The 24,661-nt window shown below is 38.3% G+C and overlaps 1 protein-coding gene across 2 annotated transcripts in view; it reads left to right on the top strand.

Moving 5' to 3' along the window:
• Positions 1–24,661, top strand: part of LOC104333311 (ubiquitin-conjugating enzyme E2 E2) — a 219,259-nt gene that overhangs the window by 5,506 nt on the left and 189,092 nt on the right. For both annotated transcript variants that reach the window (XM_075417432.1, XM_075417431.1), the window contains exon 3: positions 7,713–7,763. In XM_075417432.1, coding sequence (XP_075273547.1) covers positions 7,713–7,763 — 51 coding nt within the window. The remainder of the gene's footprint in view (positions 1–7,712; positions 7,764–24,661) is intronic.

The raw sequence follows: 24,661 nt of genomic DNA, 5'->3' as shown, positions 1-24,661 counted from the left end.
GGCCTGTTGGCGTAATTTGTGACATATGTGCGTAGTAGGAGTCTGTAAATACCAGTACATAAATGTGTGTGTACATCTCTTCAGGATTCAAGTCTTTGTCTTGGCTTAACCTGTCGCTTACCGTTTACTTTTCTGAACTGAAGTCTCTTCTCTATTTCCAGTGAGGTATTGTCATGCTTTTCTTGTGCCAGAGACACCTTACTTACAGCTAGCCTACGTGTGGCCTACGATGAAACACTTTCTGAAGACCCTTTCCTGCTGTTAGGAGATTACGTAGTCATATCACTTGCAGGATGGCCAGCATATCTTGCCCATGTTTCTTTTTATGACTAAAAGGGAAAAAAACCCACCCCAGCTTTCACTTCTAACCATGATGTTATTCATGTAGTTAATTCTCACAGCCGTTACGGTTTCTGGCCTTTTTCTCTTTCGTGTGCCTCTTGCTATTGTTATTTTTTTAGTGTTAGGAATATTGGTCTAGTCATGACTTTTAAGGTCATAAAACCCAGGTTTTAACATCTTTAGAAATTAGTCTGTGTATTCTGAACTTTGTACAATGCCTAATGTAACAATGCCACAATTCTGACAAAGGCCTGTAGATACTATCCTATTAAAAAATTAATAATGGTATGTCAGAAATTGGTCTATTAATCTTAGCTTTGTATCTTCAAAGCTTAGAGCTTTTATCAACATGCATTTCACAGTGATAAAATTACTTAAACCTTTTAAAGTTTAATCATATGGTTCTGCTGAAACTAATTATGCCAGTTGCTGACATCAGTATGTTTGCCAGTTAGACTCTAAAGCCGATTTCATGTGTACACTAATGTTGAAGGAAAGCCTTTGATTATGCATTTTAAAAGCTGAGATGGTTTATAAGAGTTCTGTAGATATGTGCACAATAAATAATACTTTTGAAAAAATGTATTTTAGGAGTGCTGATTATCAGCACTTCGTGGAAGGATCACAGCAACATAGTTTTTACAATAACAGGTTTTTTTAATAGTAGTTTTTTTTTCTTTTTTGTGTTTTTAATGTTTAATAGTTTTTCACTGTGTTAGAATTAGGATTACATTTCTATAAAGATTCTCAATCTGGCCAGGTTTTTATATTATAGGTTTTGTTTCCTTGCTTTTTAATTAAAATCAGTAATGTTTCAAGAAAGGAAAAACAGAAATTAAAGTAGAGCATAAAAAGGAGGGGAATAACATGAAGGAAGGAAAAATGGCATAAAGTCCTCAATATGTGGTAAATATTACAGAAAATAGCTATATAAAGTATCTTCATAGCAATATTATTATTTTTGTTCATTAGAAATTAAAAATAGTGCAGGAATAAGGCTATACTCTTTCAATGGGAATGTTGTTCTTGACCAGGTTAAAAAAGTGATCTTTTAAAAATTGAAATAAATTGAAGTAATTTAGCTGTCCTAGTGAAAAAAGACTGAATATATGCTTAGCAACTTTTTCTAGCTTTTGAATTCTGTGGGTTTGTATGGCATTACTTTAAATTCACAATAATATTCACTTAAACGTTTCACTATGCAATTCCCTCTAATGACTTGATTGTAGTTAAAGGAGTCAACTCTGCTAAAATTAGTAAAAAACCTCAAACAACAGAGTGTACTGCAGTTGCAGCGTTGGTCAAGATTCCTTAATTCCTGTTTAGAACAGAGAGCACCAGCAAGTTAAGCTGAAGTCACAGACTGTGGACTTGATTCTAACCTGAGTTTGGAAGTTATGTTTTTTTGCTTGAAAAGCCTTTCCACACATAGGAAATTGTAGTCACGGTATTTTTGGATTACGTTATGATACCTACTGTAGATCTTGGATTAGAATGAAGATTTGTGCATCTGCATTTGGAATACTTCTGCTTTTTATTTGTATGTTCACAGAGTCAATTAGATTTAAGGAATTTTCAATAGCATTAGGTTTTGTGCAAATCAAAATTTAGCAGTGTGCTGACTTTTACTTCTGTAAAAGTAAACTGCTACCACATTTTACGTATGAATATGCTACTCCCTCAGCTTACTGCTTTCCAAAGTGAGCTGATTATGGAGGCTATATGAAACCACTTGAATTCATATTTGAGTAAGATTTTTGTTTTTAAGATACAGAGTTTCTTCTGTTAGCATTGCTATAGATGGCATCAAGAAGGTAGAATGCCATCGTGTGCCATCCTTCTCTGTTAATACTTTTAGGACTAGCTGCTCTACAGGTGTAATAGCTTACAGCATATGTCATACAGTGTACCGGTCCTTCAATTTTCCTCACCCAGAGGGCATCACCTTAAATAGCAACCTTTCTTACCTAACATGTCAAGATTGAGAAACTCGCTGCATATCACAATTACAGTTCAGACGAGGAATTGAATTGCTGTCCTTGAAAACAGCAGGCATCTTGTTACTACTTAAGTAGCAAATCTTAGCGTGACCTTTGGATTGAGAGAAATGTAACCATTCTTGGCTGACATAGTAGCTCAGCAAATAAATGCATTGTTTTGTTTGGCTCCTGAAGTTGGTACTTGAAAAGCTGTCAACCTTTATGTCCAGTCCTGGAATTTTTTTTATAAATATCTGTGCCTACAATTAATTGTAAACATTAAAACTTTAGTTGTATTTTGTTCTTTATTGAAAGAAGTTACAGCCTTAAGGAGAAGCAGATAAGTAATGTATTAAATTTGTTTGAAATTCAACAAAATAAGTAGGAGCGCTTTTTTTCCACTCTCTTTTTTTCTCGGAGAAGTTTATCACAGCACTATTTTCAAGGAGTCTGGGAATGATATTTAGCATGTTGAATGTGATGGCAAAATACGGAGTGCTTTTTCTTATTTAAAATATCCTTGTCATTTATTGTGCATCCAGTATGGAGGCAAGAGTATTCTTTTCCTCCAGCATGAATCTAACCATCTTTAGATCAATTTCCTGCTCAGTCACAGTTTGTGTAAGGTTGAAGTACATACCAGTGATTGCGTTTCATATATTTTCTAAACAGCATATTCTTCAGTATGGAGTATTGGTTTGCCTGGCTTTTATGGGTTAAGAGGCATGTATTTTAGAAAAGTAGACATGGTAAAAATAGCTCATTGTCATATAGTCCTTTATTTTGCTTCTTTTCGTATTAATCATATTGGGAAATCCTCTGACACGTGCAGTTCTCTCTTAGCTTTACAGAACTCGTAACTGTTTCATAAAGGAAACGACACACAGTCGCCCTGGGCTTGGAACAGTAGTAAATATCTGTCTGTGAGAATTAATAATATTTGAAATCCACAATGTACTTTCATGCTTCTGAATTTAGGGGTAGATTAACCTTTGCACTATTACTGAAAGGCAATTATGTTTGTTCTTTTCTGTTAGTAAAACGGAGGGGAAAATTTTTTTTTGTGTGTGTGTGTATATACATGAGAGAGAGAGAGGGGGTTAAAGGACTTCTTTAAGACCAAACAAAGAGTATCAGATCTGACATTGCAAATTCAGCGTCCTGTGTATACAGCCCAGGGCTTTGATTACTAGCAAAGGCTTCTCCCTCTGCTGTCACACTACTCCCCAATACATAGTGACCTAGTATGTCATTAGTTTAAGTATAAACTCGATATATATAATGATTTTAATTTACAGTCCTTTTTCCTTTGTGACATAGCTGAACATAACTGTACTGAGGCAGAAAATCCAAAAAAAGAGATGCCAGAAAGGACCCTGCAAGAAATGTTTTGTTGCCAGAGGCCACATATTCTCGCGGTGAACCCTCTGTGGTCAGTGAAGGAAATGAGGCACATCCTCTCCTATACCAGATTCTGAGGGCAACTCAATGGAGATACGAAACAAGTGCCAGAGCAGTGGAATAACTCGTGCAGACAAAGGCCAGCTTACACGTTGGACATCTCTATCAGTGCAAGGCTCTCTGGGATGTTGTCTGATTATTTAATTGTAATTTTGAATGCTGTGACATATGAACAAGTTATTGCGTGTCAGCTGCTCTACAGAAGCTGTTTGTGAATGTGCTCTCAGCATGAATGCAAGGTAAATTAAGGTTGTGGCAAGAGGTGTAAGGTGTATGTATTAATTTTAGTTCGGGGTGCCACAAAGTAGGAGAATAAAAACGGGCATCTTGCTGGGGAGCAATTGATGGACAGTGTCATATTAATATATTGTATCTTGTTTGTATAAAAATAATCATGAATGAAACATCTCTTTAGAGGCTTGCAAAAGCAATTAGGACTTTTGAATGTGAATAGAAAGTACCATCTGATCAATTTTTATCGCATGAATCACAGAATCACACAGAATCACAGAATAGTAGGGGTTGGAAGGGACCTCTGTGGGTCATCTAGTCCAACCCCCCTGCCGAAGCAGGATCACCTACAGCAGGCTGCACAGGACCTTGTCCAGGCGGGTCTTGAATATCTCCAGAGAAGGAGACTCCACAACCTCCCTGGGCAGCCTGTTCCAGTGCTCCGTCACCCTCAGAGGGAAGAAGTTCTTCCTCATGTTCAGACGGAACTTCCTGTGCCTCAGTTTGTGCCCATTGCCCCTTGTCCTGTCACTGGGCACCACTGAAAAGAGCTTGGCCCCATCCTCCTGACACCCACCCTTCAGATATTTGTAGGCATTTATAAGGTCCCCTCGCAGCCTTCTCTTCTTCAGGCTGAACAAGCCCAGTTCCCTCAACCTCTCCTCGTAGGGGAGATGCTCCAGTCCCCTCACCATCCTCGTAGCCCTCCGCTGGACTCTCTCCAGTAGCTCCTCATCTTTCTTGAACTGGGGAGCCCAGAACTGGACACAGTACTCCAGATGGGGCCTCACCAGGGCAGTGTAGAGGGGAAGGAGAACCTCCCTCGTCCTGCTGGAAGCAAAAGGATATTTTTGTCTTGTTTGCTCAATGGCAGGAAGAGCTTGAAGAAGGACCATTTTAGTGCTCTTGGCATTAGAAGTTAGAAATTTTGGGTTGAACTAGACCAGAGGGGAGAAAAGGAGAGAGCTCTATACCCTTTTTTTGTTCAGAATGGAAGGGACATGGATTAGGATTTAGGAGGACTTAAGCTGCTCTTGTCAATCCATTCTTGATGTGTCTCAGACTCGTTGTAATGTGATGAAATATTAATCACTCTTACTACTGTGTGTAAAGTAAAGGAATAATCCCTGACTCTATAGAAGTTCAGTGCCATCATTGTGTAACTTTGCAAAAGGTGGAAAAAGCAAAACAACCCATCAAACATGAAGCTGAAGATTCCATGTTACCTAGGTTTTCTGTGATTTGAATCTGTGATATTTGTGTAAATTTCAAAAACACATTAGTCATTTGTCGTATGAAGGGGAAAAATTTTAAGCATCTTCCACACTTGTAAGATCTCCCTTCTAAAAAGGTGTGAACAGTTAGGATTGTTTAAATGGAGTAAATTCTTAAAAGCAACATGTTTGTTGTGCTTAGACTTCACTAATCATATTTTCCTGTTTAAAAATTGTGGTGGATTTTTAGTGTTACTGCAATGACTTGCTGCAAAGATTGATTAAGCAACCTGTGTGTATATTTTTATGAGAAAGGAATGATATTTATTGGGAAAATTCTGTCTACTGGAGATGTAAATACTTCAGTGAATAGAAAAAGCAATTAAACATTTCATTTCTCCCCTTCTACAGGAGTAACGTGTGTGTGTGTGTATGTAGGGTTGGGGGGCATAGAAATTAGAAGAAAAGCTAAGAATCTGAAAGAATGTTTTTATCTTTTCAGTGATAACAGCCAGTCTAATAAATGTTTATTACCTCTACCTACAAATTTTGCCCACGTATGTCCTAATTTTTTGAGTGTGAATGATAAAGGGTTGGTGTTTCTGGTTTAGGCCAGTTGCTCTACTGCCTTTGGTTCATTTATTCATTATAGCCATGCAATCAACACATAGTGGCATAAGGGGAATTTTGATAGTGGCTGTGAGACTCCTTAGCATGTAAGACTGTGTTTGTATCTTAACATTATATAGAGAATTAAACTGCTTGCTTTTATGTTGTATATGCCAATATACCCGAATGTTTATTTCGACAAACCATTTTCTTTGCCTGTATTTATGTACAAAATGGGTGTCAGTCATTTTTAACAGCATATGTGTGTACTTCAGGTCAGGCCTGAACTTTTGGGTTGTGGCATGAGCACGTATCTCAGGAATTTGAGTGGTATTAGTGTGCACATTTTCTTTCTTAGTGTAGGGAGTAACAGAAACAGCAACATGCTCCTGTACATGAAATCCTGTGAAGGAGAAGGGAAGAAGAAAATACTGAAGGGTACATTAAATTGTTTTTCTTTTCCTTCTTCCTTCTAAATGTTCATGTTTTTGCACTGAAGTAGTCTGTGAAAAAGCCTTGGGCATAGTTTATAGGGAAGGTGGCCATCGCAGTCCTGTGTATGGCATCATACGCTGGCAAGTCGTTGGGAGCTGTAAACTCCTACGAGTTCCTTTGGGAACTCTGTAAACTCCTACTCTGCGTGTTTAAATTTCGTCAGAGGGGGATATGCTGGCTCTTGTGCAGATGCTGTTATAAACGGAAAGAGCCAGATGTGGCAGAGATCAGGAACTGAAGGACTTGGCGTTGGAAAGTCAGACTGGGAATATCCAGAAATCCTTCACGACAAAGTTGCTCTGCCTGGAGCAGAACCTCCAACAGGATGCCCGAAATCAGTGCAGCGCTGCCAGGGTCTGTACAGGACCTGTCCAGCTTCACGTCTTGACCAGTGACCTGGAGGATATGGCAGAGGCCACTCTCAAGTTTGCAGATGGCAAGAAGTTTGGGGGGAGCAGTCAGTACACACAGGGACAGGGCTGCTACTCCGAGGGGCCTCCGCAGGCTGTGGGAGAGGGTTGACAGAGAGCTCCTGAAATTCAGCAAGGGCAAATGTAACACCATGCGTGTGGGGAGGACTAACCGCTTGTAATGATACAGGCTGGGGAGCAGCTCTGCTGAGAAGGACGTGACGGCCCTGGCAGACAGCAAGCTCAACGTGGGGCAGCAATGGAGGCTGACTGCCTCCTGGGCTGTATTAACAGGGGCATAGTCAGTAGGTGGTGGAAAGTGGTTTGTCTCCCTTTACTCAGCTCTTGTTAGACTGCATCTAGAGTAACGTATACCCAGTTTTGAGCCCCCCAGTACAAGGAAGGCGTACACTGGAGCAAATCCAGTGGCAGGTCCCCAGCCTGCCTAGGGAGCTGGAGCACTTCCCTTTGAGGATAGGCTTTGGGGGGTTCTGACGGCAGCCGCCCAATACCTAGGAGGAGGTTATGGAGAAAACCGTGAGGGTAAGAGACAACTGTCCTCTGAAGTTGGGTTTTTTGCTCTGCCAGTACAAGACACATTAAGAAGCTAAATGTTCTGGAGAGCAAGAGACATATAGGCAGAGGGGAAATAGAGGAGGGTATACGAGACCTTAAATTGTTGCGTGAGTGAGCAAAGGATCTGAGCACCCTGACCCACAGAAAAAGTGGGATCTTCTAGATGGCTGCTCATGGCATAACTTGTCCCAGACTGGAAGCTCATTTTTCAGAAGAGATTTGATTTTTAGTTCAACACTTTCTTGAGCAGCTTCGTAAAACGTTATAGCATCAGCTTTCCATCAGAAATTACAAGAATTGTATTTTATTATTATTGATTTCTGTAGAAATGTTTGTAAAGTTGAAAGAAATATATTGCAAATAAGCCCTCATAATTTTTTTTTTTTTCTCTTAAGAATTCAGAAAGAACTTGCGGAAATTACATTAGACCCTCCTCCAAACTGTAGGTAAGTTCACATGGATTTTATTAATTTCGAATGTGGAAATGGAATATATGGAATTATTGAGATTGCATAGGCAACCAGAGTAAATTTTAGCTATTACTTTGTGCTAGTTACTTAGCAATTTTGGAATAAAAGCTGATAGATGATGTTTGCCTGCGTAGAAGGAGTTGATATGACATACTTCCTAGCAACAAAAGTAATGGTAAAAACTGATGAACTCTACGAAGCGTTAATAGATACAGGGTAAAAATCCAATCACCCTTCATTTGAGGTATTAAACTGATAACATTTTGTTTGATTCTGTAAAATGTAATCTTGGTGGCAGTTGCTGGTATGTTTGATTCCTGTTTCTTGCAAATTGTTAACACACTGTGAATGTAATAGAGAAGGAAAAATGTTATGGGCACAAACTATTATTAATCTTCCGAGTGTTTCTGGTGATCAATTACGATATTCAGTGGAAAATTCCTGAAATAGAGTATATCATTACATAGCCTTTCTAATAATGACTTTGTGTTTGTGTTTTAGTGGTGGTGTTGTGGGTTTGGGGTTTTTTTGTGTGTGTTTTTTTTTTTTTGTCAGGTCCATTTATTTGCCATGTATTTAAAAATTGCCTTTGAAGTGAGTAATGATGTAGGCCTAGAAACCCTCGCTGCCTGGTTGTCGGGCCGGTATAGAGTTGTTTTCAGATGGCTGTCTCAGTCTTATCTGTCAGCTTGACATATGGTCAGTGCTGGAGCTGGGCCAGGGCTGTGCAGCACTGCTTGAAGGAGGCCCTGCCACTGCACCTCTCACGGTGAGAGGTCGGGCTTGGTGCAGAGGAATAGTTTCCATCCAGTCCTGCCAACCCATTTCAACTGATGTGGTTAGTAGGATTCATTCTATTAGTGCAGTAAAAAGAAAGATTGATAGAAATGTCTGATTGCATGCAGCTTTTATAATGAATCCCAGTATGTTTCAGTATCGAATTAACTAAGCAACTGGTAGTAAAAATGACAGTCAGCTTTATTGTTTTGGTCTTTTGACAAAAGTATGTGTGAGAAAATATTCTAACAAGATTTGATGTGGTTCTGCTGGATCTTGAGATATAAGTCAAGTGGCTATGTACTAAAGCTCTGCGTAGTGAAGTAGCCTTGCAATAATAATGTTCAAAGAGTATTTCAGTCAATTAGGATGAACAGTTCTTTCCTAGAAAAAACATTTTAATAGCTAAGCTGTTCTGTCATACTTACGACTGTGTGCAGGTCTTCAATCACATCAAAGCTGTTTCAAATGGCAGATCTTTACTTAGGTGTTGATGACTGGTGCCTATTAGTGGATTGATTTGCTGAGATGCATATAAAACTTCAGTCCGTTGTAGAAGAATGCATAAGTCTTTGAACTGAGTCTAAAAGGCTTATAGTTTTTACAGCAATGTCATTTGTTTCTAAGGTGTTTTTTTTTTTTTGTAACAAAGCAGTTGTTTCAGTATACAGAATACTGTGATTTTATGTTCTGTTCCTAGCAAGTGTAAAGTGAGCATTGGCTCTCCTAGTGGAAAGCCCTTTGGTGACTTGCAATTTAAAAAAAAAAAAAGTGAGCCAAAGATTTCCTGTTTGTTTTTTTTAATTATTAACACTAATGATAAAGTAACAATAAAGTGCACTGCATGATGCTGTTTTGCAAAATCAAAAAATTACATCTAGCTTCATGTGTCTGCTGCTTTAACACAGTTCTTAAGATGCAGAATTATTTCTTGTTGTGATCTTGATAGATAACCATTAGTAATTTTAGTATTAGCAAATATGTTTTTATAGTCAATACAGAATCACTTCATTTAGTTTTATGCTGTGTTGACATAGTCTAAACAGTGTTTTCATTTGAACTTCATCTATTTTCTATTATAGTTAAACAGTACAAAATAAACACATCAGCCAGACATGATTCTTCAGCATAATGAAGAAAGCCAAGCTATAGTACAGTATATCTTACCCCAAAGTATTGATACGTAGTTTCTTGGTTTTAGTGAAATTTAGATCATTGTTATAAGAGGTGTTAGATTTTCCATTAAAAAAAAAACATATTTCGTAAAGAGAAGTTCCTTACAGATGCAGGCTACTTGAAATGGTTGTGATTCCAGCTTACCTTCACTATGTGTCCTCTTTTATACAAAAAACAAATCATGATTGGACAATAGGAGTATGATAAATCTCAAAACTGAAGGTCGCAGAAGCTGTGAAGGAAAGCTGTGTTATTCAAGAATACTGTCTAAGTAGTTTAGGAACTTCTGATAGGCAGGTTGTTGAGCTGAATTGGAGCTTGGGTGGAATATTGCAAGATGTGGTGCAAGACTTTCCATTAAGTGCAGCAGGCCAAAGCTTCGGGTTTGTCTCTTTCAGGAAAAAAATCAAAATGGAACAGTGTCTGTAGTACAGTAGCATCCCATAATGGCATGCTAGACTCCACAGTCAGTACAAGCTCCAAGGGAGTTGCAGCTTCCACTTGTGCAGCAGCTGCAGTCTTAACGCTTCCCCTGCCTCATCCCCATGTAGAGAATAAACTGTATAATCTTCTTGTCTGGAAGACAAGAAAAAAGTCTTGTTCGCACATGTGCTTTGTAACAGGCAGATTACCACTGCTGTGACTTGCAGCATCTTTCCAAAACTGTGGAAAGCTGTGGATTTCAGACTTCCTAAAAAATCTGTCACGTTTGGCTTTAAAAGAAGATTCAATGGTACAAGAAATTGGAGTTGCCTGCCTCCCTAGGTGTAGTTGTATTTCATATTCTGTACTTGGGGTTCTGGGCAATGGAAAGAGTCCTCTTGACCCCCCGAACTTTGGATCATTCCTTAGGACTGAGAATGTACGGTGTTCTAATTGTCAAAAAGTCAAGCTGGAGAGGCATGTGGGAGTTAAGCAGTGTAATCATTGCTATTTTTGGAGGAAGGCATGTCATAAAAAAGCCTGTTATACTTCACATTTAACAGAAAGAACTGCATGTGTTGTGTCCCGTCCCTCCTCCCCCCTCCCTTTCCTTCTGTATAGAGCTGAATTTACTGTCAAGGAGAGTCCTGAATGCTGAGCAGGTACATTTGTATTTTAAATCTACAGCATTGTGAAATTTTAGTTTTGTCGGGAGACAGTATACCTAAATTGTAGATGTTTGCCACTCTTTTCTTTTCCCCTCATCACTGAAATACCAAAGCTTGATTGCTAGAAATGTTGCACATATACCTCTGAGTAGTGCAGAGTATACCTTTTCTCACGGACAATAAAAACCTCATCTTTAAGTATCATTTGTGTATATTGCCTTGCTGGAAGAGGGGAATAGTCAGGAATTCTGTAGCTAAAATAATGCCTTTTCAGACTTTCCCATATTTTGGACTGCATGTTGTCCAAGACAATAGATTTTGTAGAATACAACTTCTGTTGTCAGCATTGTATACTATTTCCCTTTTCGCTGGCAAGAGAACAACATCTCTGTGGCAACTTATACCAATTGCTTACATGGGAAAATAATATTTGGAAAGTATTTAATGTATTTTTAGCTTCTTTCAATGTGAACTTAGCAGCTGGAAACGAGGAGAGCCAGCACAAAGCGAATAGCAGCTCTCTGTGGACCCCACTGGGAGCAACTGCTCAAAATTTTCCTATTAAGTCACTGTCATTCGCTATCTTCCTCTTCGTGTTTTCTTTTGATGTTCTCTAGCATATTTGTCACCATTCTTCTCTTTTCTATGTATTTACTGAAGTTCCTTTTATGTGTATACATTTTCTTTCTTTTTCCCTGTAGCAATATGGGTGATGCTTGAGGCTCAGAAGTATACTTTAAAGGGCTGTACAGCTTAGTGGGCAAATTGACTTGTTCCCGTTCCAAAACAATCAATTGAAAACCCTGCATGTAATCTTATCTCTTTTGGTAGTTTGGAATCATTAAGTTTTTGCTTCCTGTACTTTCTGCAAAATTGAGAAACAACCAACTTATCTGATCCTAGTATTTTGCTTGTGAAAACTAATCACACTGAAAAGATTTAAAACACTTTTTTTTTTTTTGTGGGGGGGGGGTGATGTAGAGAAGAGCCAAGCAGAATGGCAAATTATTCATCTTGGCTTAGGGAGAGAGGTCAGCGTGCCTCATGGATGTCTCTTGCGCTGTTAATGACTGTATGGAGCCCGATGTACCTGTTCAATATTGCTCTGGCAAAGTTTTTGGTGAAATGGTGGGGCCATGATCTTCACAACTCTAAAGAGTTATGTGAATTCCATCAATTTCAGTTATTGTCTTGGGGCCGTTTGTTTAAACTCTTGCCTAGTGCTACTTCAAAGGTAAGGAGATGGCACAAGCGTCGGGAGCAGAAAAGAAATGTCGGCACTATTTCATGGCAAGACTGGGAGGGAGAATTGTCAGCCTTGCTTTACAATGCAGCGAGATAGAGGTGTAGGGACTTATAGCAACAGGTAGCAAGCATCTGTCGTGCTGCCCTGGCCTACTCGTGTCTCCTTCCTTCCCTCTTGCTCGAGCAACTTGTTAAGGAAGTCTTCCCCTCTTCCCTGTGGGTGCCTTCCAGGTTTTTAGATCATGTGCTCACAACATCAGTTTGACTTGGGGGAGTTGGGGGAGTTATATACGTTTGGGGGTTATATACGTTTCCTCAGAACATTTCAATAAATGTGAAAATATTTGGAGAAAGCAGAGTAATGCCTTCTCCAAATACAAAATGCAAAAATGATTTCTCTTGGGTGTTGGAAGGATTCTGTTTTTAATGTAGTTTGCTCACCTGAAATTTGCTTCTCTTTTGTTTAGTCTCCTTTGGCTTGCTCAGAGAATTTACTTAATGATTTTGGTAGCATTAAGCTCTTGCTCAGTAATACTGCACCTGCTTAGGTAGTGTCCACTGCCAATTTCACTACCTTTGGATGCCTGATGAGTGCTTTTCACTCTGGTGAAGAACGCACAGGCTACTTCAGTGAGGTGCTTTCTTGCTCTGTTACCAACTGAGAAACTCTAAGGCAGTGCAAGCACAGAACAGTGTGTCTTTATTTGCTGATTCCTTCATAAAACTCTGGAAGTGCAAAGGGTGGTCGGCATCCTACTCATGGTTGTCGTATCACTTAAAAGGAGTATGGGAGTATAGTGGCTCCTCTGGCTAGAAAGGCTTAATCCTATTTCTTCTGATAGGGATTTCACGGAAGGAGGACCTAGGCATAAAATTCAAATGGAAAAAAATCCCCAAGATCTAGCAGCTTATACTTTTATTTTAAAATGAACTATGATCAGTGATTTTGATTGTTTGAGTTAGGGATGCATCAGTCTGTTGCCATAGGCACATGACTATGGTGCATGTGGTGCTAATGTGCGAGTGGGATGAAAACCAGAATAAGGAATGCTTTCTTTGAACGTTTTTCCTCACAAATGTTTCCAGCCTCCTTGGTATGAATCTGGGCTCTCTTCCTGTTACATTACGTTACCCATGGAGTTCACCTTCTGCCTGTATAGGCTTACTTTGATCTGCTGCTAGTTTTCTATAACATTGTAGAGAAAACGTGACACAGAAATTTGTATGTAACTTTGCCTGGCTAGGCCTCTTAAAAGTTTACAACAATTAGCAATACTTAATCAAAAAGACGCATATAGAAGCAGTTGATATTAATGTTCAGAATCCTGTTGTTTTTAAATCTATGGTGTATTAACATTCGTTTGAGGATAAGAATAAGTGTAAAATGTATTTGAGTGCTCATTGCAACTGCTTTACTTTTTAGATTTTATTCCCTTTCTGCTTCAAAAGCAGCAAGAAGCATGTCCCCCAAACATGCAAGTTAACAATTGCACTGGGATTAAATTTTATAATAGTAACCATACCACATTTTATCATTTGTGTTAGCTTGCCTGTTTTTTATATATAACTGGCAGGTTTTTTTAGATTTATCGCCTTGGTACCTTGAAGTACCTCAGATGAAAAGGTTACTTTTTAATCTGTAATCTTGCACTTCCTTTAGCTATTTTCTTTTAAGACAATGTGGGGTAGTGTCACTTGTGCTTTAAGGTCTGAAGCATGTAATTGTACTAAAACATTTTTTTGAAATATCTGTTTATTTTCACTGTAGAAGTGACTTGACCTTTCAATGTCAGATGCCTTGTGAACAATATGTTTTTAAAAAATAGCGCACAGAGGTTTCTTTTTGTGGATCTTCCATATGTCAAGATGCAGTGTACTTGGAAGGCCATCTAAAATGTAGCTGATGTTTCTTCAGTGATCTGATATCTTTAAAAATGTATGTTCGATATGAAAAGTTATTAGATAGCACTGAGCTTTTTTTTTTTTTCATTGAATAAACTGAGTTCTCAATATCTACTTGATTCCATTACTGCTTGTGGTCATGGGGTGATTTTCGGATTGATTAGATGCAGCACTCAAAAGCTTCAGGATGTATTGTGGACATCGGTGGCTAGAAACCTTAGCAACTTTAGTGATGGCAGGAGGGGAGAATAAAAACGGCAATAAAGGGAGCCTGCCGCTGGCTGCTTGCCAGGTCCGGCAACTTTACTCACTGATGATGAAGTAAGGAACTGGCTGACAACACCCATTAATACCTCCCAGCATAATAATAACTCCACATGATTTCTGCCACTTCTCCCAGATTTCAAATGATGACAACTCCTCTCCCAGGAGGAAAAGAAAAGAGAAAATAGTATTAGAGAAGAATAAGAGTACTTCAGCGAGCACTGTGTGAGTGCAGGTTTGGAAGGTCAGGGGGATGCCAGAGCGCGTTCCACGGGACATCTGAAGCAGGGAAAGGAGTGGAGATTGGAGCATAAGGAGAGGTCGTGACGATCACACATTCCTTGAAGCAGGAAAGGACAGAAAAGTGCCCAAAAAGGAGCCTGTAATGAACATGGAAGGGATCCTTGATATTTGCAATATGCTTAGTGTACAGGAGTAGTAAAGCTCTAGTTTAAATTGCAAGTGTGAGGCAGGTAGAGTGGGCGACTGTAACAAGGATACAAAAAAACACTTTGATGCTTTTAGTGTGGGGAATTCTGAACAGAGAAATTTTCTTCCAGTGTTTTCGTATCGAGTTGCAGCTGGTCTTTGTAAGTCAGTCTCCTAGGAAGTACAGGGGCAGTGCCCGATGCTTTCTGCTCCAGAATTTTTCAGACTACCTTCCACAGACATTTCTTTTGCCCTCTCCTAGATAGCTAAACAAAGTTTTTTGGTTTTTTGGTTTTTTTTTTCCCCTGCAAGCACGGAGCATAAAGCTGATAAATCTCCTGAATACAACCCTCATAAACCGCCAAAAAAAATTTCTCCCCCCACCAAACCCTAGAATAAGTATGTTAAACAGTCATTGCTTGCCAACAAGGGAAGCAAAACCCTGCTGGCTGAGACTTTGCATCATTGTTAGGAGATTTTGCAAAGAAATATCTAAATATGTAGCTTTTAAATTTAGTTAGTTATTTCAGAGGGGGTGTGTGTCCTATTTTTTTTTTTTAAATGTAGACTTGTATGAAAGCTACATAAGCATCAATTTCTTCACATAAATTTCCTAGAGCAGAGTTATTTGTAAGTCTGTCTGTAGTAGGTACTATTGCACTGAACAACCAGTCACTGCCATTTCAGGATAATCATGAAAGAAACATGCTTTTATTAGCAACTTGTTACCCTTTAGTAAATTACTTATTATTGAATAAATGGGGGAAATGGAAGGTACTTTGTCTGTTGTTTGGGACTGACAGCATTACTGATAATGAAGTATTTGCTTACTTAAATAAATGACACAAGCTCAGAAGTGCCTAATGCTGTTGTCTTCAGTACACTTCAGTACACCCATATTTGATCAGAATTTGAACTCAGATCTTCTGTGTAATACTTAAAGATTATTTCCTTTTAAGGAAAACTCTAAAAAAAATCATCTGACAAATTCATGTTGTTTCCTGAATACCATTGTGTACCTCCTATTCCTTAGAAAGAAAAAAATTGTGTTTCCTCTCTCCTTGGAGATCTATTTAAAAAAAATCAATCTTTCTCAGTTCCAATACCACAATTCTACAGCTTTTTAACAGCTGTTAACATAGGCACTTTATTCTTTTTTTGCTGTTGTTGTTGTCTTGGCTTTTTGTTGTTTTTGCTGGTTTGCTTTGTTTTTACATAGGCATAACAGTCTAAGGCAATGCTATAATTTATCGTTTAACCTTGACATACATGGAATGAGTACAAATTTACAATTAATAGTCTGAATTTAATGAAATTGTTTTCCAAAATCTCCTGGCAGGAAAGCTGCAGTTTAAGACTAAAAAGTCATGAACTAGTAACAGAGCATATTTTACAGCATTTCAGAAACAAACTATGAAATTGATCTGGGTGCTGTTTTCTTGGTGTGCAATAAAACTTATTTATGCTGTAGTTACACATTTGCAGCTTTGTTACAAGCTTTTTGGGGTATCTAATTGGCTGTAGCTTTGAATCATAACGCATGCCAAATGTTGCTAATTACAATTAAGATATCTGCTTGAAATAATCTTTGTTTTCATTTGCTCTGACAATTTATTTTTTCACTTATTTACATGCCTTTAATTTTTCATTTTAACAGTTCTTGTAGCACTTTATTTTTGTTTCAAAGCTGTGGAATTGGATTAAACAGGGTTTTTTAAACACTTCCATGTTACTTGGAAAGAAGCCAGTTACTGTGTATCGGCTTAATAGAAACCGTGCTTAGCAGTGCCTCACATATGGCAGCTCGTGTTTGTGTGGCAAGGCATTATGTATTTTAAATATTACCTTTTATATGATAGTCAAATTTATGCCAGAATCTGAAGTTTCCTCTGATTAATGTTAACAAAAATAGCAGAGAGCCAACTGTTTCTGTTTTTTAGGGAGAAATATGTAATTAAATACATAATTTACTGTCTGCTCTGCACAAAAGCCATATTTATGTGGCCTTTATTGACTTGAGATGCATACAGTGCCTTGAGAAGGCTATAGGTGAGTGATAATATGCTTTCTTGACACTGTTAGCCTTTTAATGTTGTAAATATTGTGGAGGCAAAGATGGTGACTCTGTAGCTAAGACTGAAACACAAGGGTTTGTGCTTAATTTAGGAGGTTGAGTTATATTTGAAGAATAAGCAGTGCACAGTTACAGCAGTTACTCTTTGAGTAACGCTTGACATGGCTGACAGCTTAAAGCTTAAATTTCTCAAGTTTTTTTCTGGTTTGGGTGTTGTTTTTTTATTTAAAACTTAGTATAATCTTTATGAAATTTGGGTAACCTTTATGAAATTTAGAGCTTTTAAAGGCATTTGTTCTAGTGTCTGGCTATGGAGAGTCTTTTTTGCATAGAATTCAGCAAGGACGCTTCATAATGAAATTTCTGTATCAGAAAATAATATTGCCATTCAGTGTAAGAGCAATTAATTTCATTCTTTCAAAATTGTTCCCTCATTTTTAGTATAGATTGTTTTTTGGGGAAGAGGACTTTTTATTTCTGCAAGTTTAGCTGGTAATCGATTTAACTTTTGTTTGGGAGGTATTGACAGTAATCACCACTGAAAATATACATCACAAATCTAATAGAGATTATTATCCTTATTATAACTTCAAAATTGCCAAAGGAAGTTATCTTCTTTGTATGACACCAGTGCAGTATCTTCTGCATCAATCATAATTATATGGACAATCTATATAAACCTGTGGTAACAAATGGGGTTTACTTTACATTTTGAGTTCTAATTCTAAAATGACAAGTGTTTTATTACACTAATTTGTGATTAGTCTATGTACACATAAGAAGGCAGTATTTAGGACTTTATACTTCTGAGCTAAAGAGTTTAGGTGTTTTTTTTAGATAATTACAATATGCTTAGAATAACTGTTGTGTCAACTGTAAGGTAATTCATTGTACCATTCATGTGATCCAGAGAATTTAAACATGCTGTACAGTGTCACTGTTTGGTATCTTAGATAGCCTAGATAGGATATATATATGTATTACCTATAAAATTAGCCATGTTACAACTCTTCAAAAGAGGATGGATGGAATATGAGTAACACATTTAATTTTCAGAGAAGTTTATCATTAAAAAGTTAGATGTCTGCCTAGAGTGCTATTTCAGACTTGTTGATACAAATAATGATTGCTAAACTCATAGCTGTAGCATTTAGGGTTGCAAACTAGGGATTAAAACCAAAACGTTTCAAATCTGGGGCTTGCAGCCAGCGTGGGTTCACAGGAAAACTAGTTTCAGAACCGCTATGGTGAATGCAGTGGTAGCTTTTGCAGTAACATAAAGTAACCATGGGTGGGATTCATTAAGTGTTACGGGTTAAACTTTGGCTGGAGTTAACTGGGCTTGAACGTTGCACAGGAACTTTGACTGGGTCTCTAGCACGAAAATGGACCATTCCTGTTATTTCCGTTTTTGTTGGATAGCTTGAAAAGAAGGGCAGTCTCGACTGGACTTTCTGGAAGAGTAGTCTGGCTTTTGGTTACTGGATAAGCATTAGCCTTGATGCATATTATATTGGAGTAAGTTCATTTTTCTGCAGCAGTAATCGTAGGAGACACTCAGGCTTGCTCATTCAGAATACTTTGTGGGAGTGCACTGCTTGGCACTGCACCTCTCCCATGCCAGAGGACTGATTTTGCTGGCAGGGTCAGAAACACAGCCATGGCTTCTTGTATCTCCTGCATACAGTCTGCCATGTTGCCTGCTGAAAACAATCCTTCAGAGTTGCTTTGTGCCTGGAGTACAAAGAGCAGGTTCTTTGTCTTGCCTCTCCCTTTCCTGAGGTACTTGTGTAAGATCTGCCATAATTTGGCTCAGAGAAAGTAGCCAGCTGTAGTGATAGTAAAAAAACCCAACAATACCCAATGCGCACGCCCCCCTCCCCCCCATAATTAGCTGTTTGTCTTCTCTGTGTTCTCTTGCAGATAAGACCTGTCAGTCTATAAAAATAACTCTAAAAGAGGGCTTGCTTCACTGCCATGTCTTATTCACAGCAATGTCCTGTCAGTAGCAGCAAGAACAGTAAAACACTTTGACACACAAGTGCGCACATTACAAAAATGAAGTGTCATATCAAAAATGGCTGTAAACATTTTCACAGTCACTTGTCATTGCACGTTTGAAGGTGGGGAATTTTTAGAGAAGATGACTCAATTTTCTTACTTCCCTGTGTGTCTGGGCTGCCTAGAAGGGAAGCAGTGTCTACTTAATATGGCATTTCAATGGGCTGTTGTGGGCACAACTACTATGGTCCTGATTGTCTGAATGTGTTCCTCAACAGTCTATCAACACAGCAATTAGTCGTCAATGCAAGAGGATTATTTTGAATTTAGATCCAGCATCAATTGAATTATAGTTCTTGGATTTTGGTTTGTTTTTTTCTTTTTTTTCGTTCTCTAATTTGTAAACTGTAGTCTTCGAAGAATAAGATCAAGTGATCACAAGTATCATTGGGATGGGGAACTGTCTAGCTGATAGATGTCACGTCAACTCAGAAATCTCATCTGCGTCTGGAATTACTGTAGTGTAAATCAGGTTTAAATTCATGATTCAAGTATAATGACCTCCTGCATTGCAAATCTCCCTGAGAGATGTTTACTTAATAATGTATATTAACTGTGAGTGCTTTGGCATACATGTGTGGCGTACATTTTCAGGTAGCCACAAATACAGCCTCAAAAGCTCACAACATGGTGGCTGTAGGATGATGCATTTTTAAGATGTTCTGCAACAACCTGCTTTGCTCCTTACTGAATACAAGTAGCTGAGGAATGACAGCTATCTCAGTTTCAGTAGAATCTTTATGATTTATATGATAATGATAATTCTATTCTGCTGCCAGTACAGAGCACTTGGCAGACTGTTATCAAGGTTAATTGTCACTTTGAGAAGAAGTGAAGCAGTCTGCCAACCTGATGCTCTGCTCGGCTGAGAAAGATAATTGTTATTCAAGTAGTATTTAAATGAGCCCAAATGCTGATAAATACACAACCAAAATATTGTTTTTTCTCTCATGTTCATTCACTGTGCTAGAGAATGAGGTCATCACTGTGTATAAATATCACCAATGGACGCTATAGTAAAAACATGCGGAGTATTTGCAGAACTACAAGGAGTGGGTTTCCCCTCATGTGGGCTGTGGGGAAATACTTTAAGCTTGAGTTCCTCTTGTCAACACATCATCCTAATTCTTTTATGTCTGTGGCTGCTTTTAGCAATTGTACTGTTACCGTATATATGACTTCTTATGCACTATGGCCTGACCTTATTGTCACATCTGAGAGGTTTACAATTTGTACTATGCCTTGCAAGTTGTTAGGGTTACTCCATGCTCCAACTATCTCACACTGGTTATAAAGATACCTTTCATTTTTTGCCTCTAGATTTGGGGGATTGTAAGCAGCCCAGTGACTGAAGAAATAATGCAGAAACATGCAAATATTATGAACTAGCAGGTTGGGGTTTTTGTGTTCTTGGTAGCTGCACGATTTTTTAAGGGAGCCGGTCAGCTGTACGCAACGGTGTAGTCCTATATCCTAGAAAGACATGAGGCTGTCCCAGAATCTGGAACTGGCTTTGATCAATTTACAAAACCGCTTTCACCTCACGGTCTTCAAAATTAAGTTTTACTACGTAGCTTTCCCTCTTTTTGAAATACTTTAATTGAATAGAATGCATGCACTTTGTTTTACCTACTCTCCCCCTACCCCCCCCCCCCCCAGTGCTCTTTAAAAATTGTTAGCTGCAGGGATCTCAGCCTTGAGAATTTTTAATTTGTTTTGGTGCAGCAGTGGCTGTGTATTGGTACCTGTACTACTGTTCTTTTCCATGCTGCCAAACTGACTTTTTCCTTATTGACTTAAAAACTTCTGGTTTATGCTTTGTTTGTTTGTTTGTTGCTAATATTTCAGTGAAGTGGGTTCTGTTTGTTTGGGGTTTTTTATTATTTAGAATGTTAATTTGATGCCATTTTTGCACAAAATTAGTAACTGATGTAACTCTACTAGACAGATTACATTGTAAATATGTCAAAAATTTGCACAAGGCACTGTAAAATGATAGAATGGTTACTTTTAAGAGTTCAAGAAGTAAAGTTAAATAAACTTACCTTGGCTTTTATATAAAGGGAATGATTTTTGCCGTGACCGTCCATAAATTCCTGGCTAAGGTGTTTGCATATTATTACTTTCATAGGAGGACAGTTCATTACTTACTGGTAAGAGACCACTTGTTAATTTAATTCTGTTATTTAAAATGCATTATAGTCCTGCAGCTAAGAAACCTAAATTCTTAAATGGATTGTTTTCACTCCTAAACACTTCCATACGTTTTTGTAACATTTTTAGATTCTGCATGGCTTAGTAGCTTTCCGCACGACTAATGAAGATTTTAACAAACAAAATGGAAAAGAGCCAACTTGTAATTGTTAGCGCAGTAGCATAATCAGCCATACATGGTTTGTTTGTTGTAGCTCAGCAATAGAACAATGTTTCAAGGAGAAAACACGCGGAGATGATTAGTAAGTACCACAGTGATGTGAGACTGTCCAGCTACAGAAGCAGTCTAGCTGGGTTATTCATATCAACACTAAAGTATATACTTTCATATTTCTTATCATAAGGGGCACTGATAATGTCTAATTTTAGTAGCCATTTACACTGAATTACTAAGAATAAGTAAATGAAAGGAGTTTTTTGCTTGGATAAATGGATGCGTTGTAGAAGTGTAGTGAATGCTACATGTTGTACAAACTACCAAACTGACGAGAGCTTACTTTATGCAAATATGAGAAGGTGAAAAATATCTGGCAGGAAGGCAGTTACTTTTAAATGATAAAATGTTTATCAGGTACTTATCAAAGGCATAGATAAGTCACCTCAGGTTTTACATTGTAACAATTACAAAGGCTACAGAATGAGCATCCCTTCTGGTTATATTGATTGAAATGAAGAGATGGAATTGGAAATAGCAATGCAGTGTGATAAGCAATGGAGAGAAGACTCAATTGCTTAATAGTTGCTGTTACTGCTTTTCAATCTATTTTGCTGGATTTGTTGGAAGCGGGCTTTAAAACAAAAAAGCAAAACCCAAAACACAACTAGGAAGAGAAAAACAAAACCCAAAACTGTTACTGAGTTTACCCACAAATCTGAACATACTTGATTCATAAAACTATGCTGCTGCTCGGTCACTTGAATAAGTATAAAACTTCTTATATTTCACTTTCAGAAATTTCATTGTCCCTAACTATTTCAAATACCATTCTGTGTCCTTCTGTGGCAAGTTTGAAGACAGCATTCCAACGTGAATGCTTGCTGGCTTCAGCTCAGTCCTCGAGAGTGGTCATTCTCTTGAGAATTCAGTATCAAATAGTGAACAGAAGAAGGTTAATTTGCTGCTTATCTGTGGAGAGACAATATATTAGTGTCTGTTTTTCAAGAATAAATGCCATTCAGTCCTAAAATTTCAGTTGAGTTTACAGATTAATTTTGCTCACCATTTCACTCACCCTTTAGCAAAACAATTGGCTTGCAAGCCTTATGCGGCTTTCTTCCAGCTTCTGCTATGTGTTCTTTCCTGCTCTTGATACAGTGACTTGAATCATCAGCTTTATCTAAATATGCAGGCTATGAAAGCTGATGAATTGGTTGAATTAGTTTTAAACTGATTTTAATTAAAAAGTGTCCAAATAGATTTTTGAATTCTTTAGTTTCTGTCTTATTTAGGGCTATATTAAGTCTATTGATTTTAAACTGAATCAATGTAAACCTCGTTTCTAAATGTTCCTGCAGCTTTTTGACTGGTTTAGGTAAAAATAGTCTTAAATCGTGTTTTTCTTGAACAGTGCAAGTTTATGCATAGGCAAGCCTTCAGCTAGGTGTCCATTTTGCTTCTTTCTTCCTGAGTTCTTCCTGAGGGAAAAACAGAAAGTCCAGGAACTAAGTAGTGTGTTGGAGAAATGTCAACTAACAGTAGTTAACTTCTTCACCTTTACAAATTTTATCTATTTCAAGGTTTTTATTTGACAGGAGCCATATTTTAATGCAAAAGATACTTTCTGGAGGCAAGGTCAACGTATGTCATACGGCAACATTTTTGATGGCATCTGTTGTATGGTTTCTGTTAAAATGAAATTCTGTGGAGAAGAGAAGGCTCAGGGGAATCTCATCACAAGGTATAAATACCTAAAGGTGTAAAGAAGATGGAGCCAGGCTCCTTTCAGTGGTGCGCAGTGACAGGGCAAGAGGCAATGGGCACAAACTGAAACACAGGAGGCTCCACATCTGAACATCAGAAAACGCTTTTTCACTGTGAGGGTGACCAAGCACTGGCATAGGTTGCCCAGAGAGGTTGTGAAGTCTTCATCCTTGGAGATATTCAAAAGCTGTCTGGACACAGTCCTGAATAACCGGCTGTAGGTGACCCTGCTTGAGCAGGGAGTTTGGACCAGATGACCCGCAGAGCAACCTCAGCCATTCTGTGGTCCTTTGATAATTATAAGATCACTTGTTTGGTTCTTGTCTTGGAAAAGCATGAATATTCCAGCATTTCTGAGTTGTCGGGTCATTCAAAAACCTAACGGTCGTTTTATATGCCTTTTTTTTTGACTGAAACAAGGGGAGTGAGATGCGGTTTAAAAATAGACTGTGTGTGGTGGTTGGCTCATATGCTCTGGGTTTAGCTTTGTTTCATATATAAACATGTTCCTTGCAAATTCTGCTTCTGTTGTACCTTAAGAAATCATGTGCAGCATTTCTTGTTAGAACTGAAGATAGCTTGTGTTTGCAGATAACTGATTGAACTAAAGGATGAACTTAGGGAAGCCATGGAATGCATGTGCGAAACTTTTCCCCTTTTTGAATTGACTGCTAATTTTTGTCACTAATTAAATCTTTGATTGAAAATTTTGCAGAACAATTTTGTTTGAGTAACATGCAACTGTGTTACTCACCCGGATTGTACTATTTTATATTTAGACTTCTAATAAATGAAATTGGCCAACTGTTGTCTTTTAACAGCGAAGTTGAATGCTGTCAAATGCTTTCGCTTGCTTCTTTCAGTGAAGTATAGATATAGTCATGAGGGACTCTGTTTTTTATCCTGAACAATTTTCTTTTTCCCACACTTGAAAGTTACTGGACTCCATTGCATTTATTGTATTTCCTTTGGAATAAAAACCCAAGAGCCAGCCAGTTCCTTAAGGCTTTCTAAATCCATACAGCTGAAATCCCTCTTAAACGTGTAACCCATTTCATATACTCAGACACATGTAACCCCAGACGCGGGAAGAGATCGATCAACAGCTAACCTCAGAGCGATCCTGCAGAGTTGCCGACCCCCTGTTACCAGCAGTGGTGTGGCTCCTAGTCTGCGTGACAGAGGATCGCTGCCTGCCCTAGCATTCTCTCCCTGGCACACCAGAATGGTAGTAAGTGGTTTAAACAGCCCTCCCTCCCCCATTATTACTCAAAATGTACTTTTATATCAGAACAGTAAGCATTGCAGTCCTTTTGTTTGCTTCTAAAAGCAGTAACTAAATAGCTCAGCAACAAAGGAGTAAAGGATACGCTTAAACTTTCATTGCCTTACAATGGTATTCATCAGCAAAAAAGGCCTTGCTGGTGAGACATCGAGCGTCTTGTACGTTAGATGAAGAACTGGCATTGAATAAGCAAATAAAAAGTCGGGACCTGTACTGGCTCTGTACAGAGTCATGTTATGTGCCACTGTACTAAGTTTCTGAAGATAATTCTGAGGAGGCGGTAGTGGCATTGCCAAGATGGAAAATAGAAGCATCTTTCACCAAAGATGGGGAAGAAGAAATTATCTGGGGGAAGTGTGGAACACTACTGATTTTATAGGGAGAGGTTCACCTTCTAAAATGTTGGGAGGTGCTAATTTAGCATGCAGACTACAT

This window comes from Opisthocomus hoazin, chromosome 4, assembly GCF_030867145.1.
Source record: "Opisthocomus hoazin isolate bOpiHoa1 chromosome 4, bOpiHoa1.hap1, whole genome shotgun sequence".
Taxonomy (NCBI): Eukaryota; Metazoa; Chordata; class Aves; order Opisthocomiformes; family Opisthocomidae; genus Opisthocomus; species Opisthocomus hoazin.
Note: the sequence above shows the minus strand (reverse complement) of the source record. Positions and strands in the feature narration are given on the sequence as shown.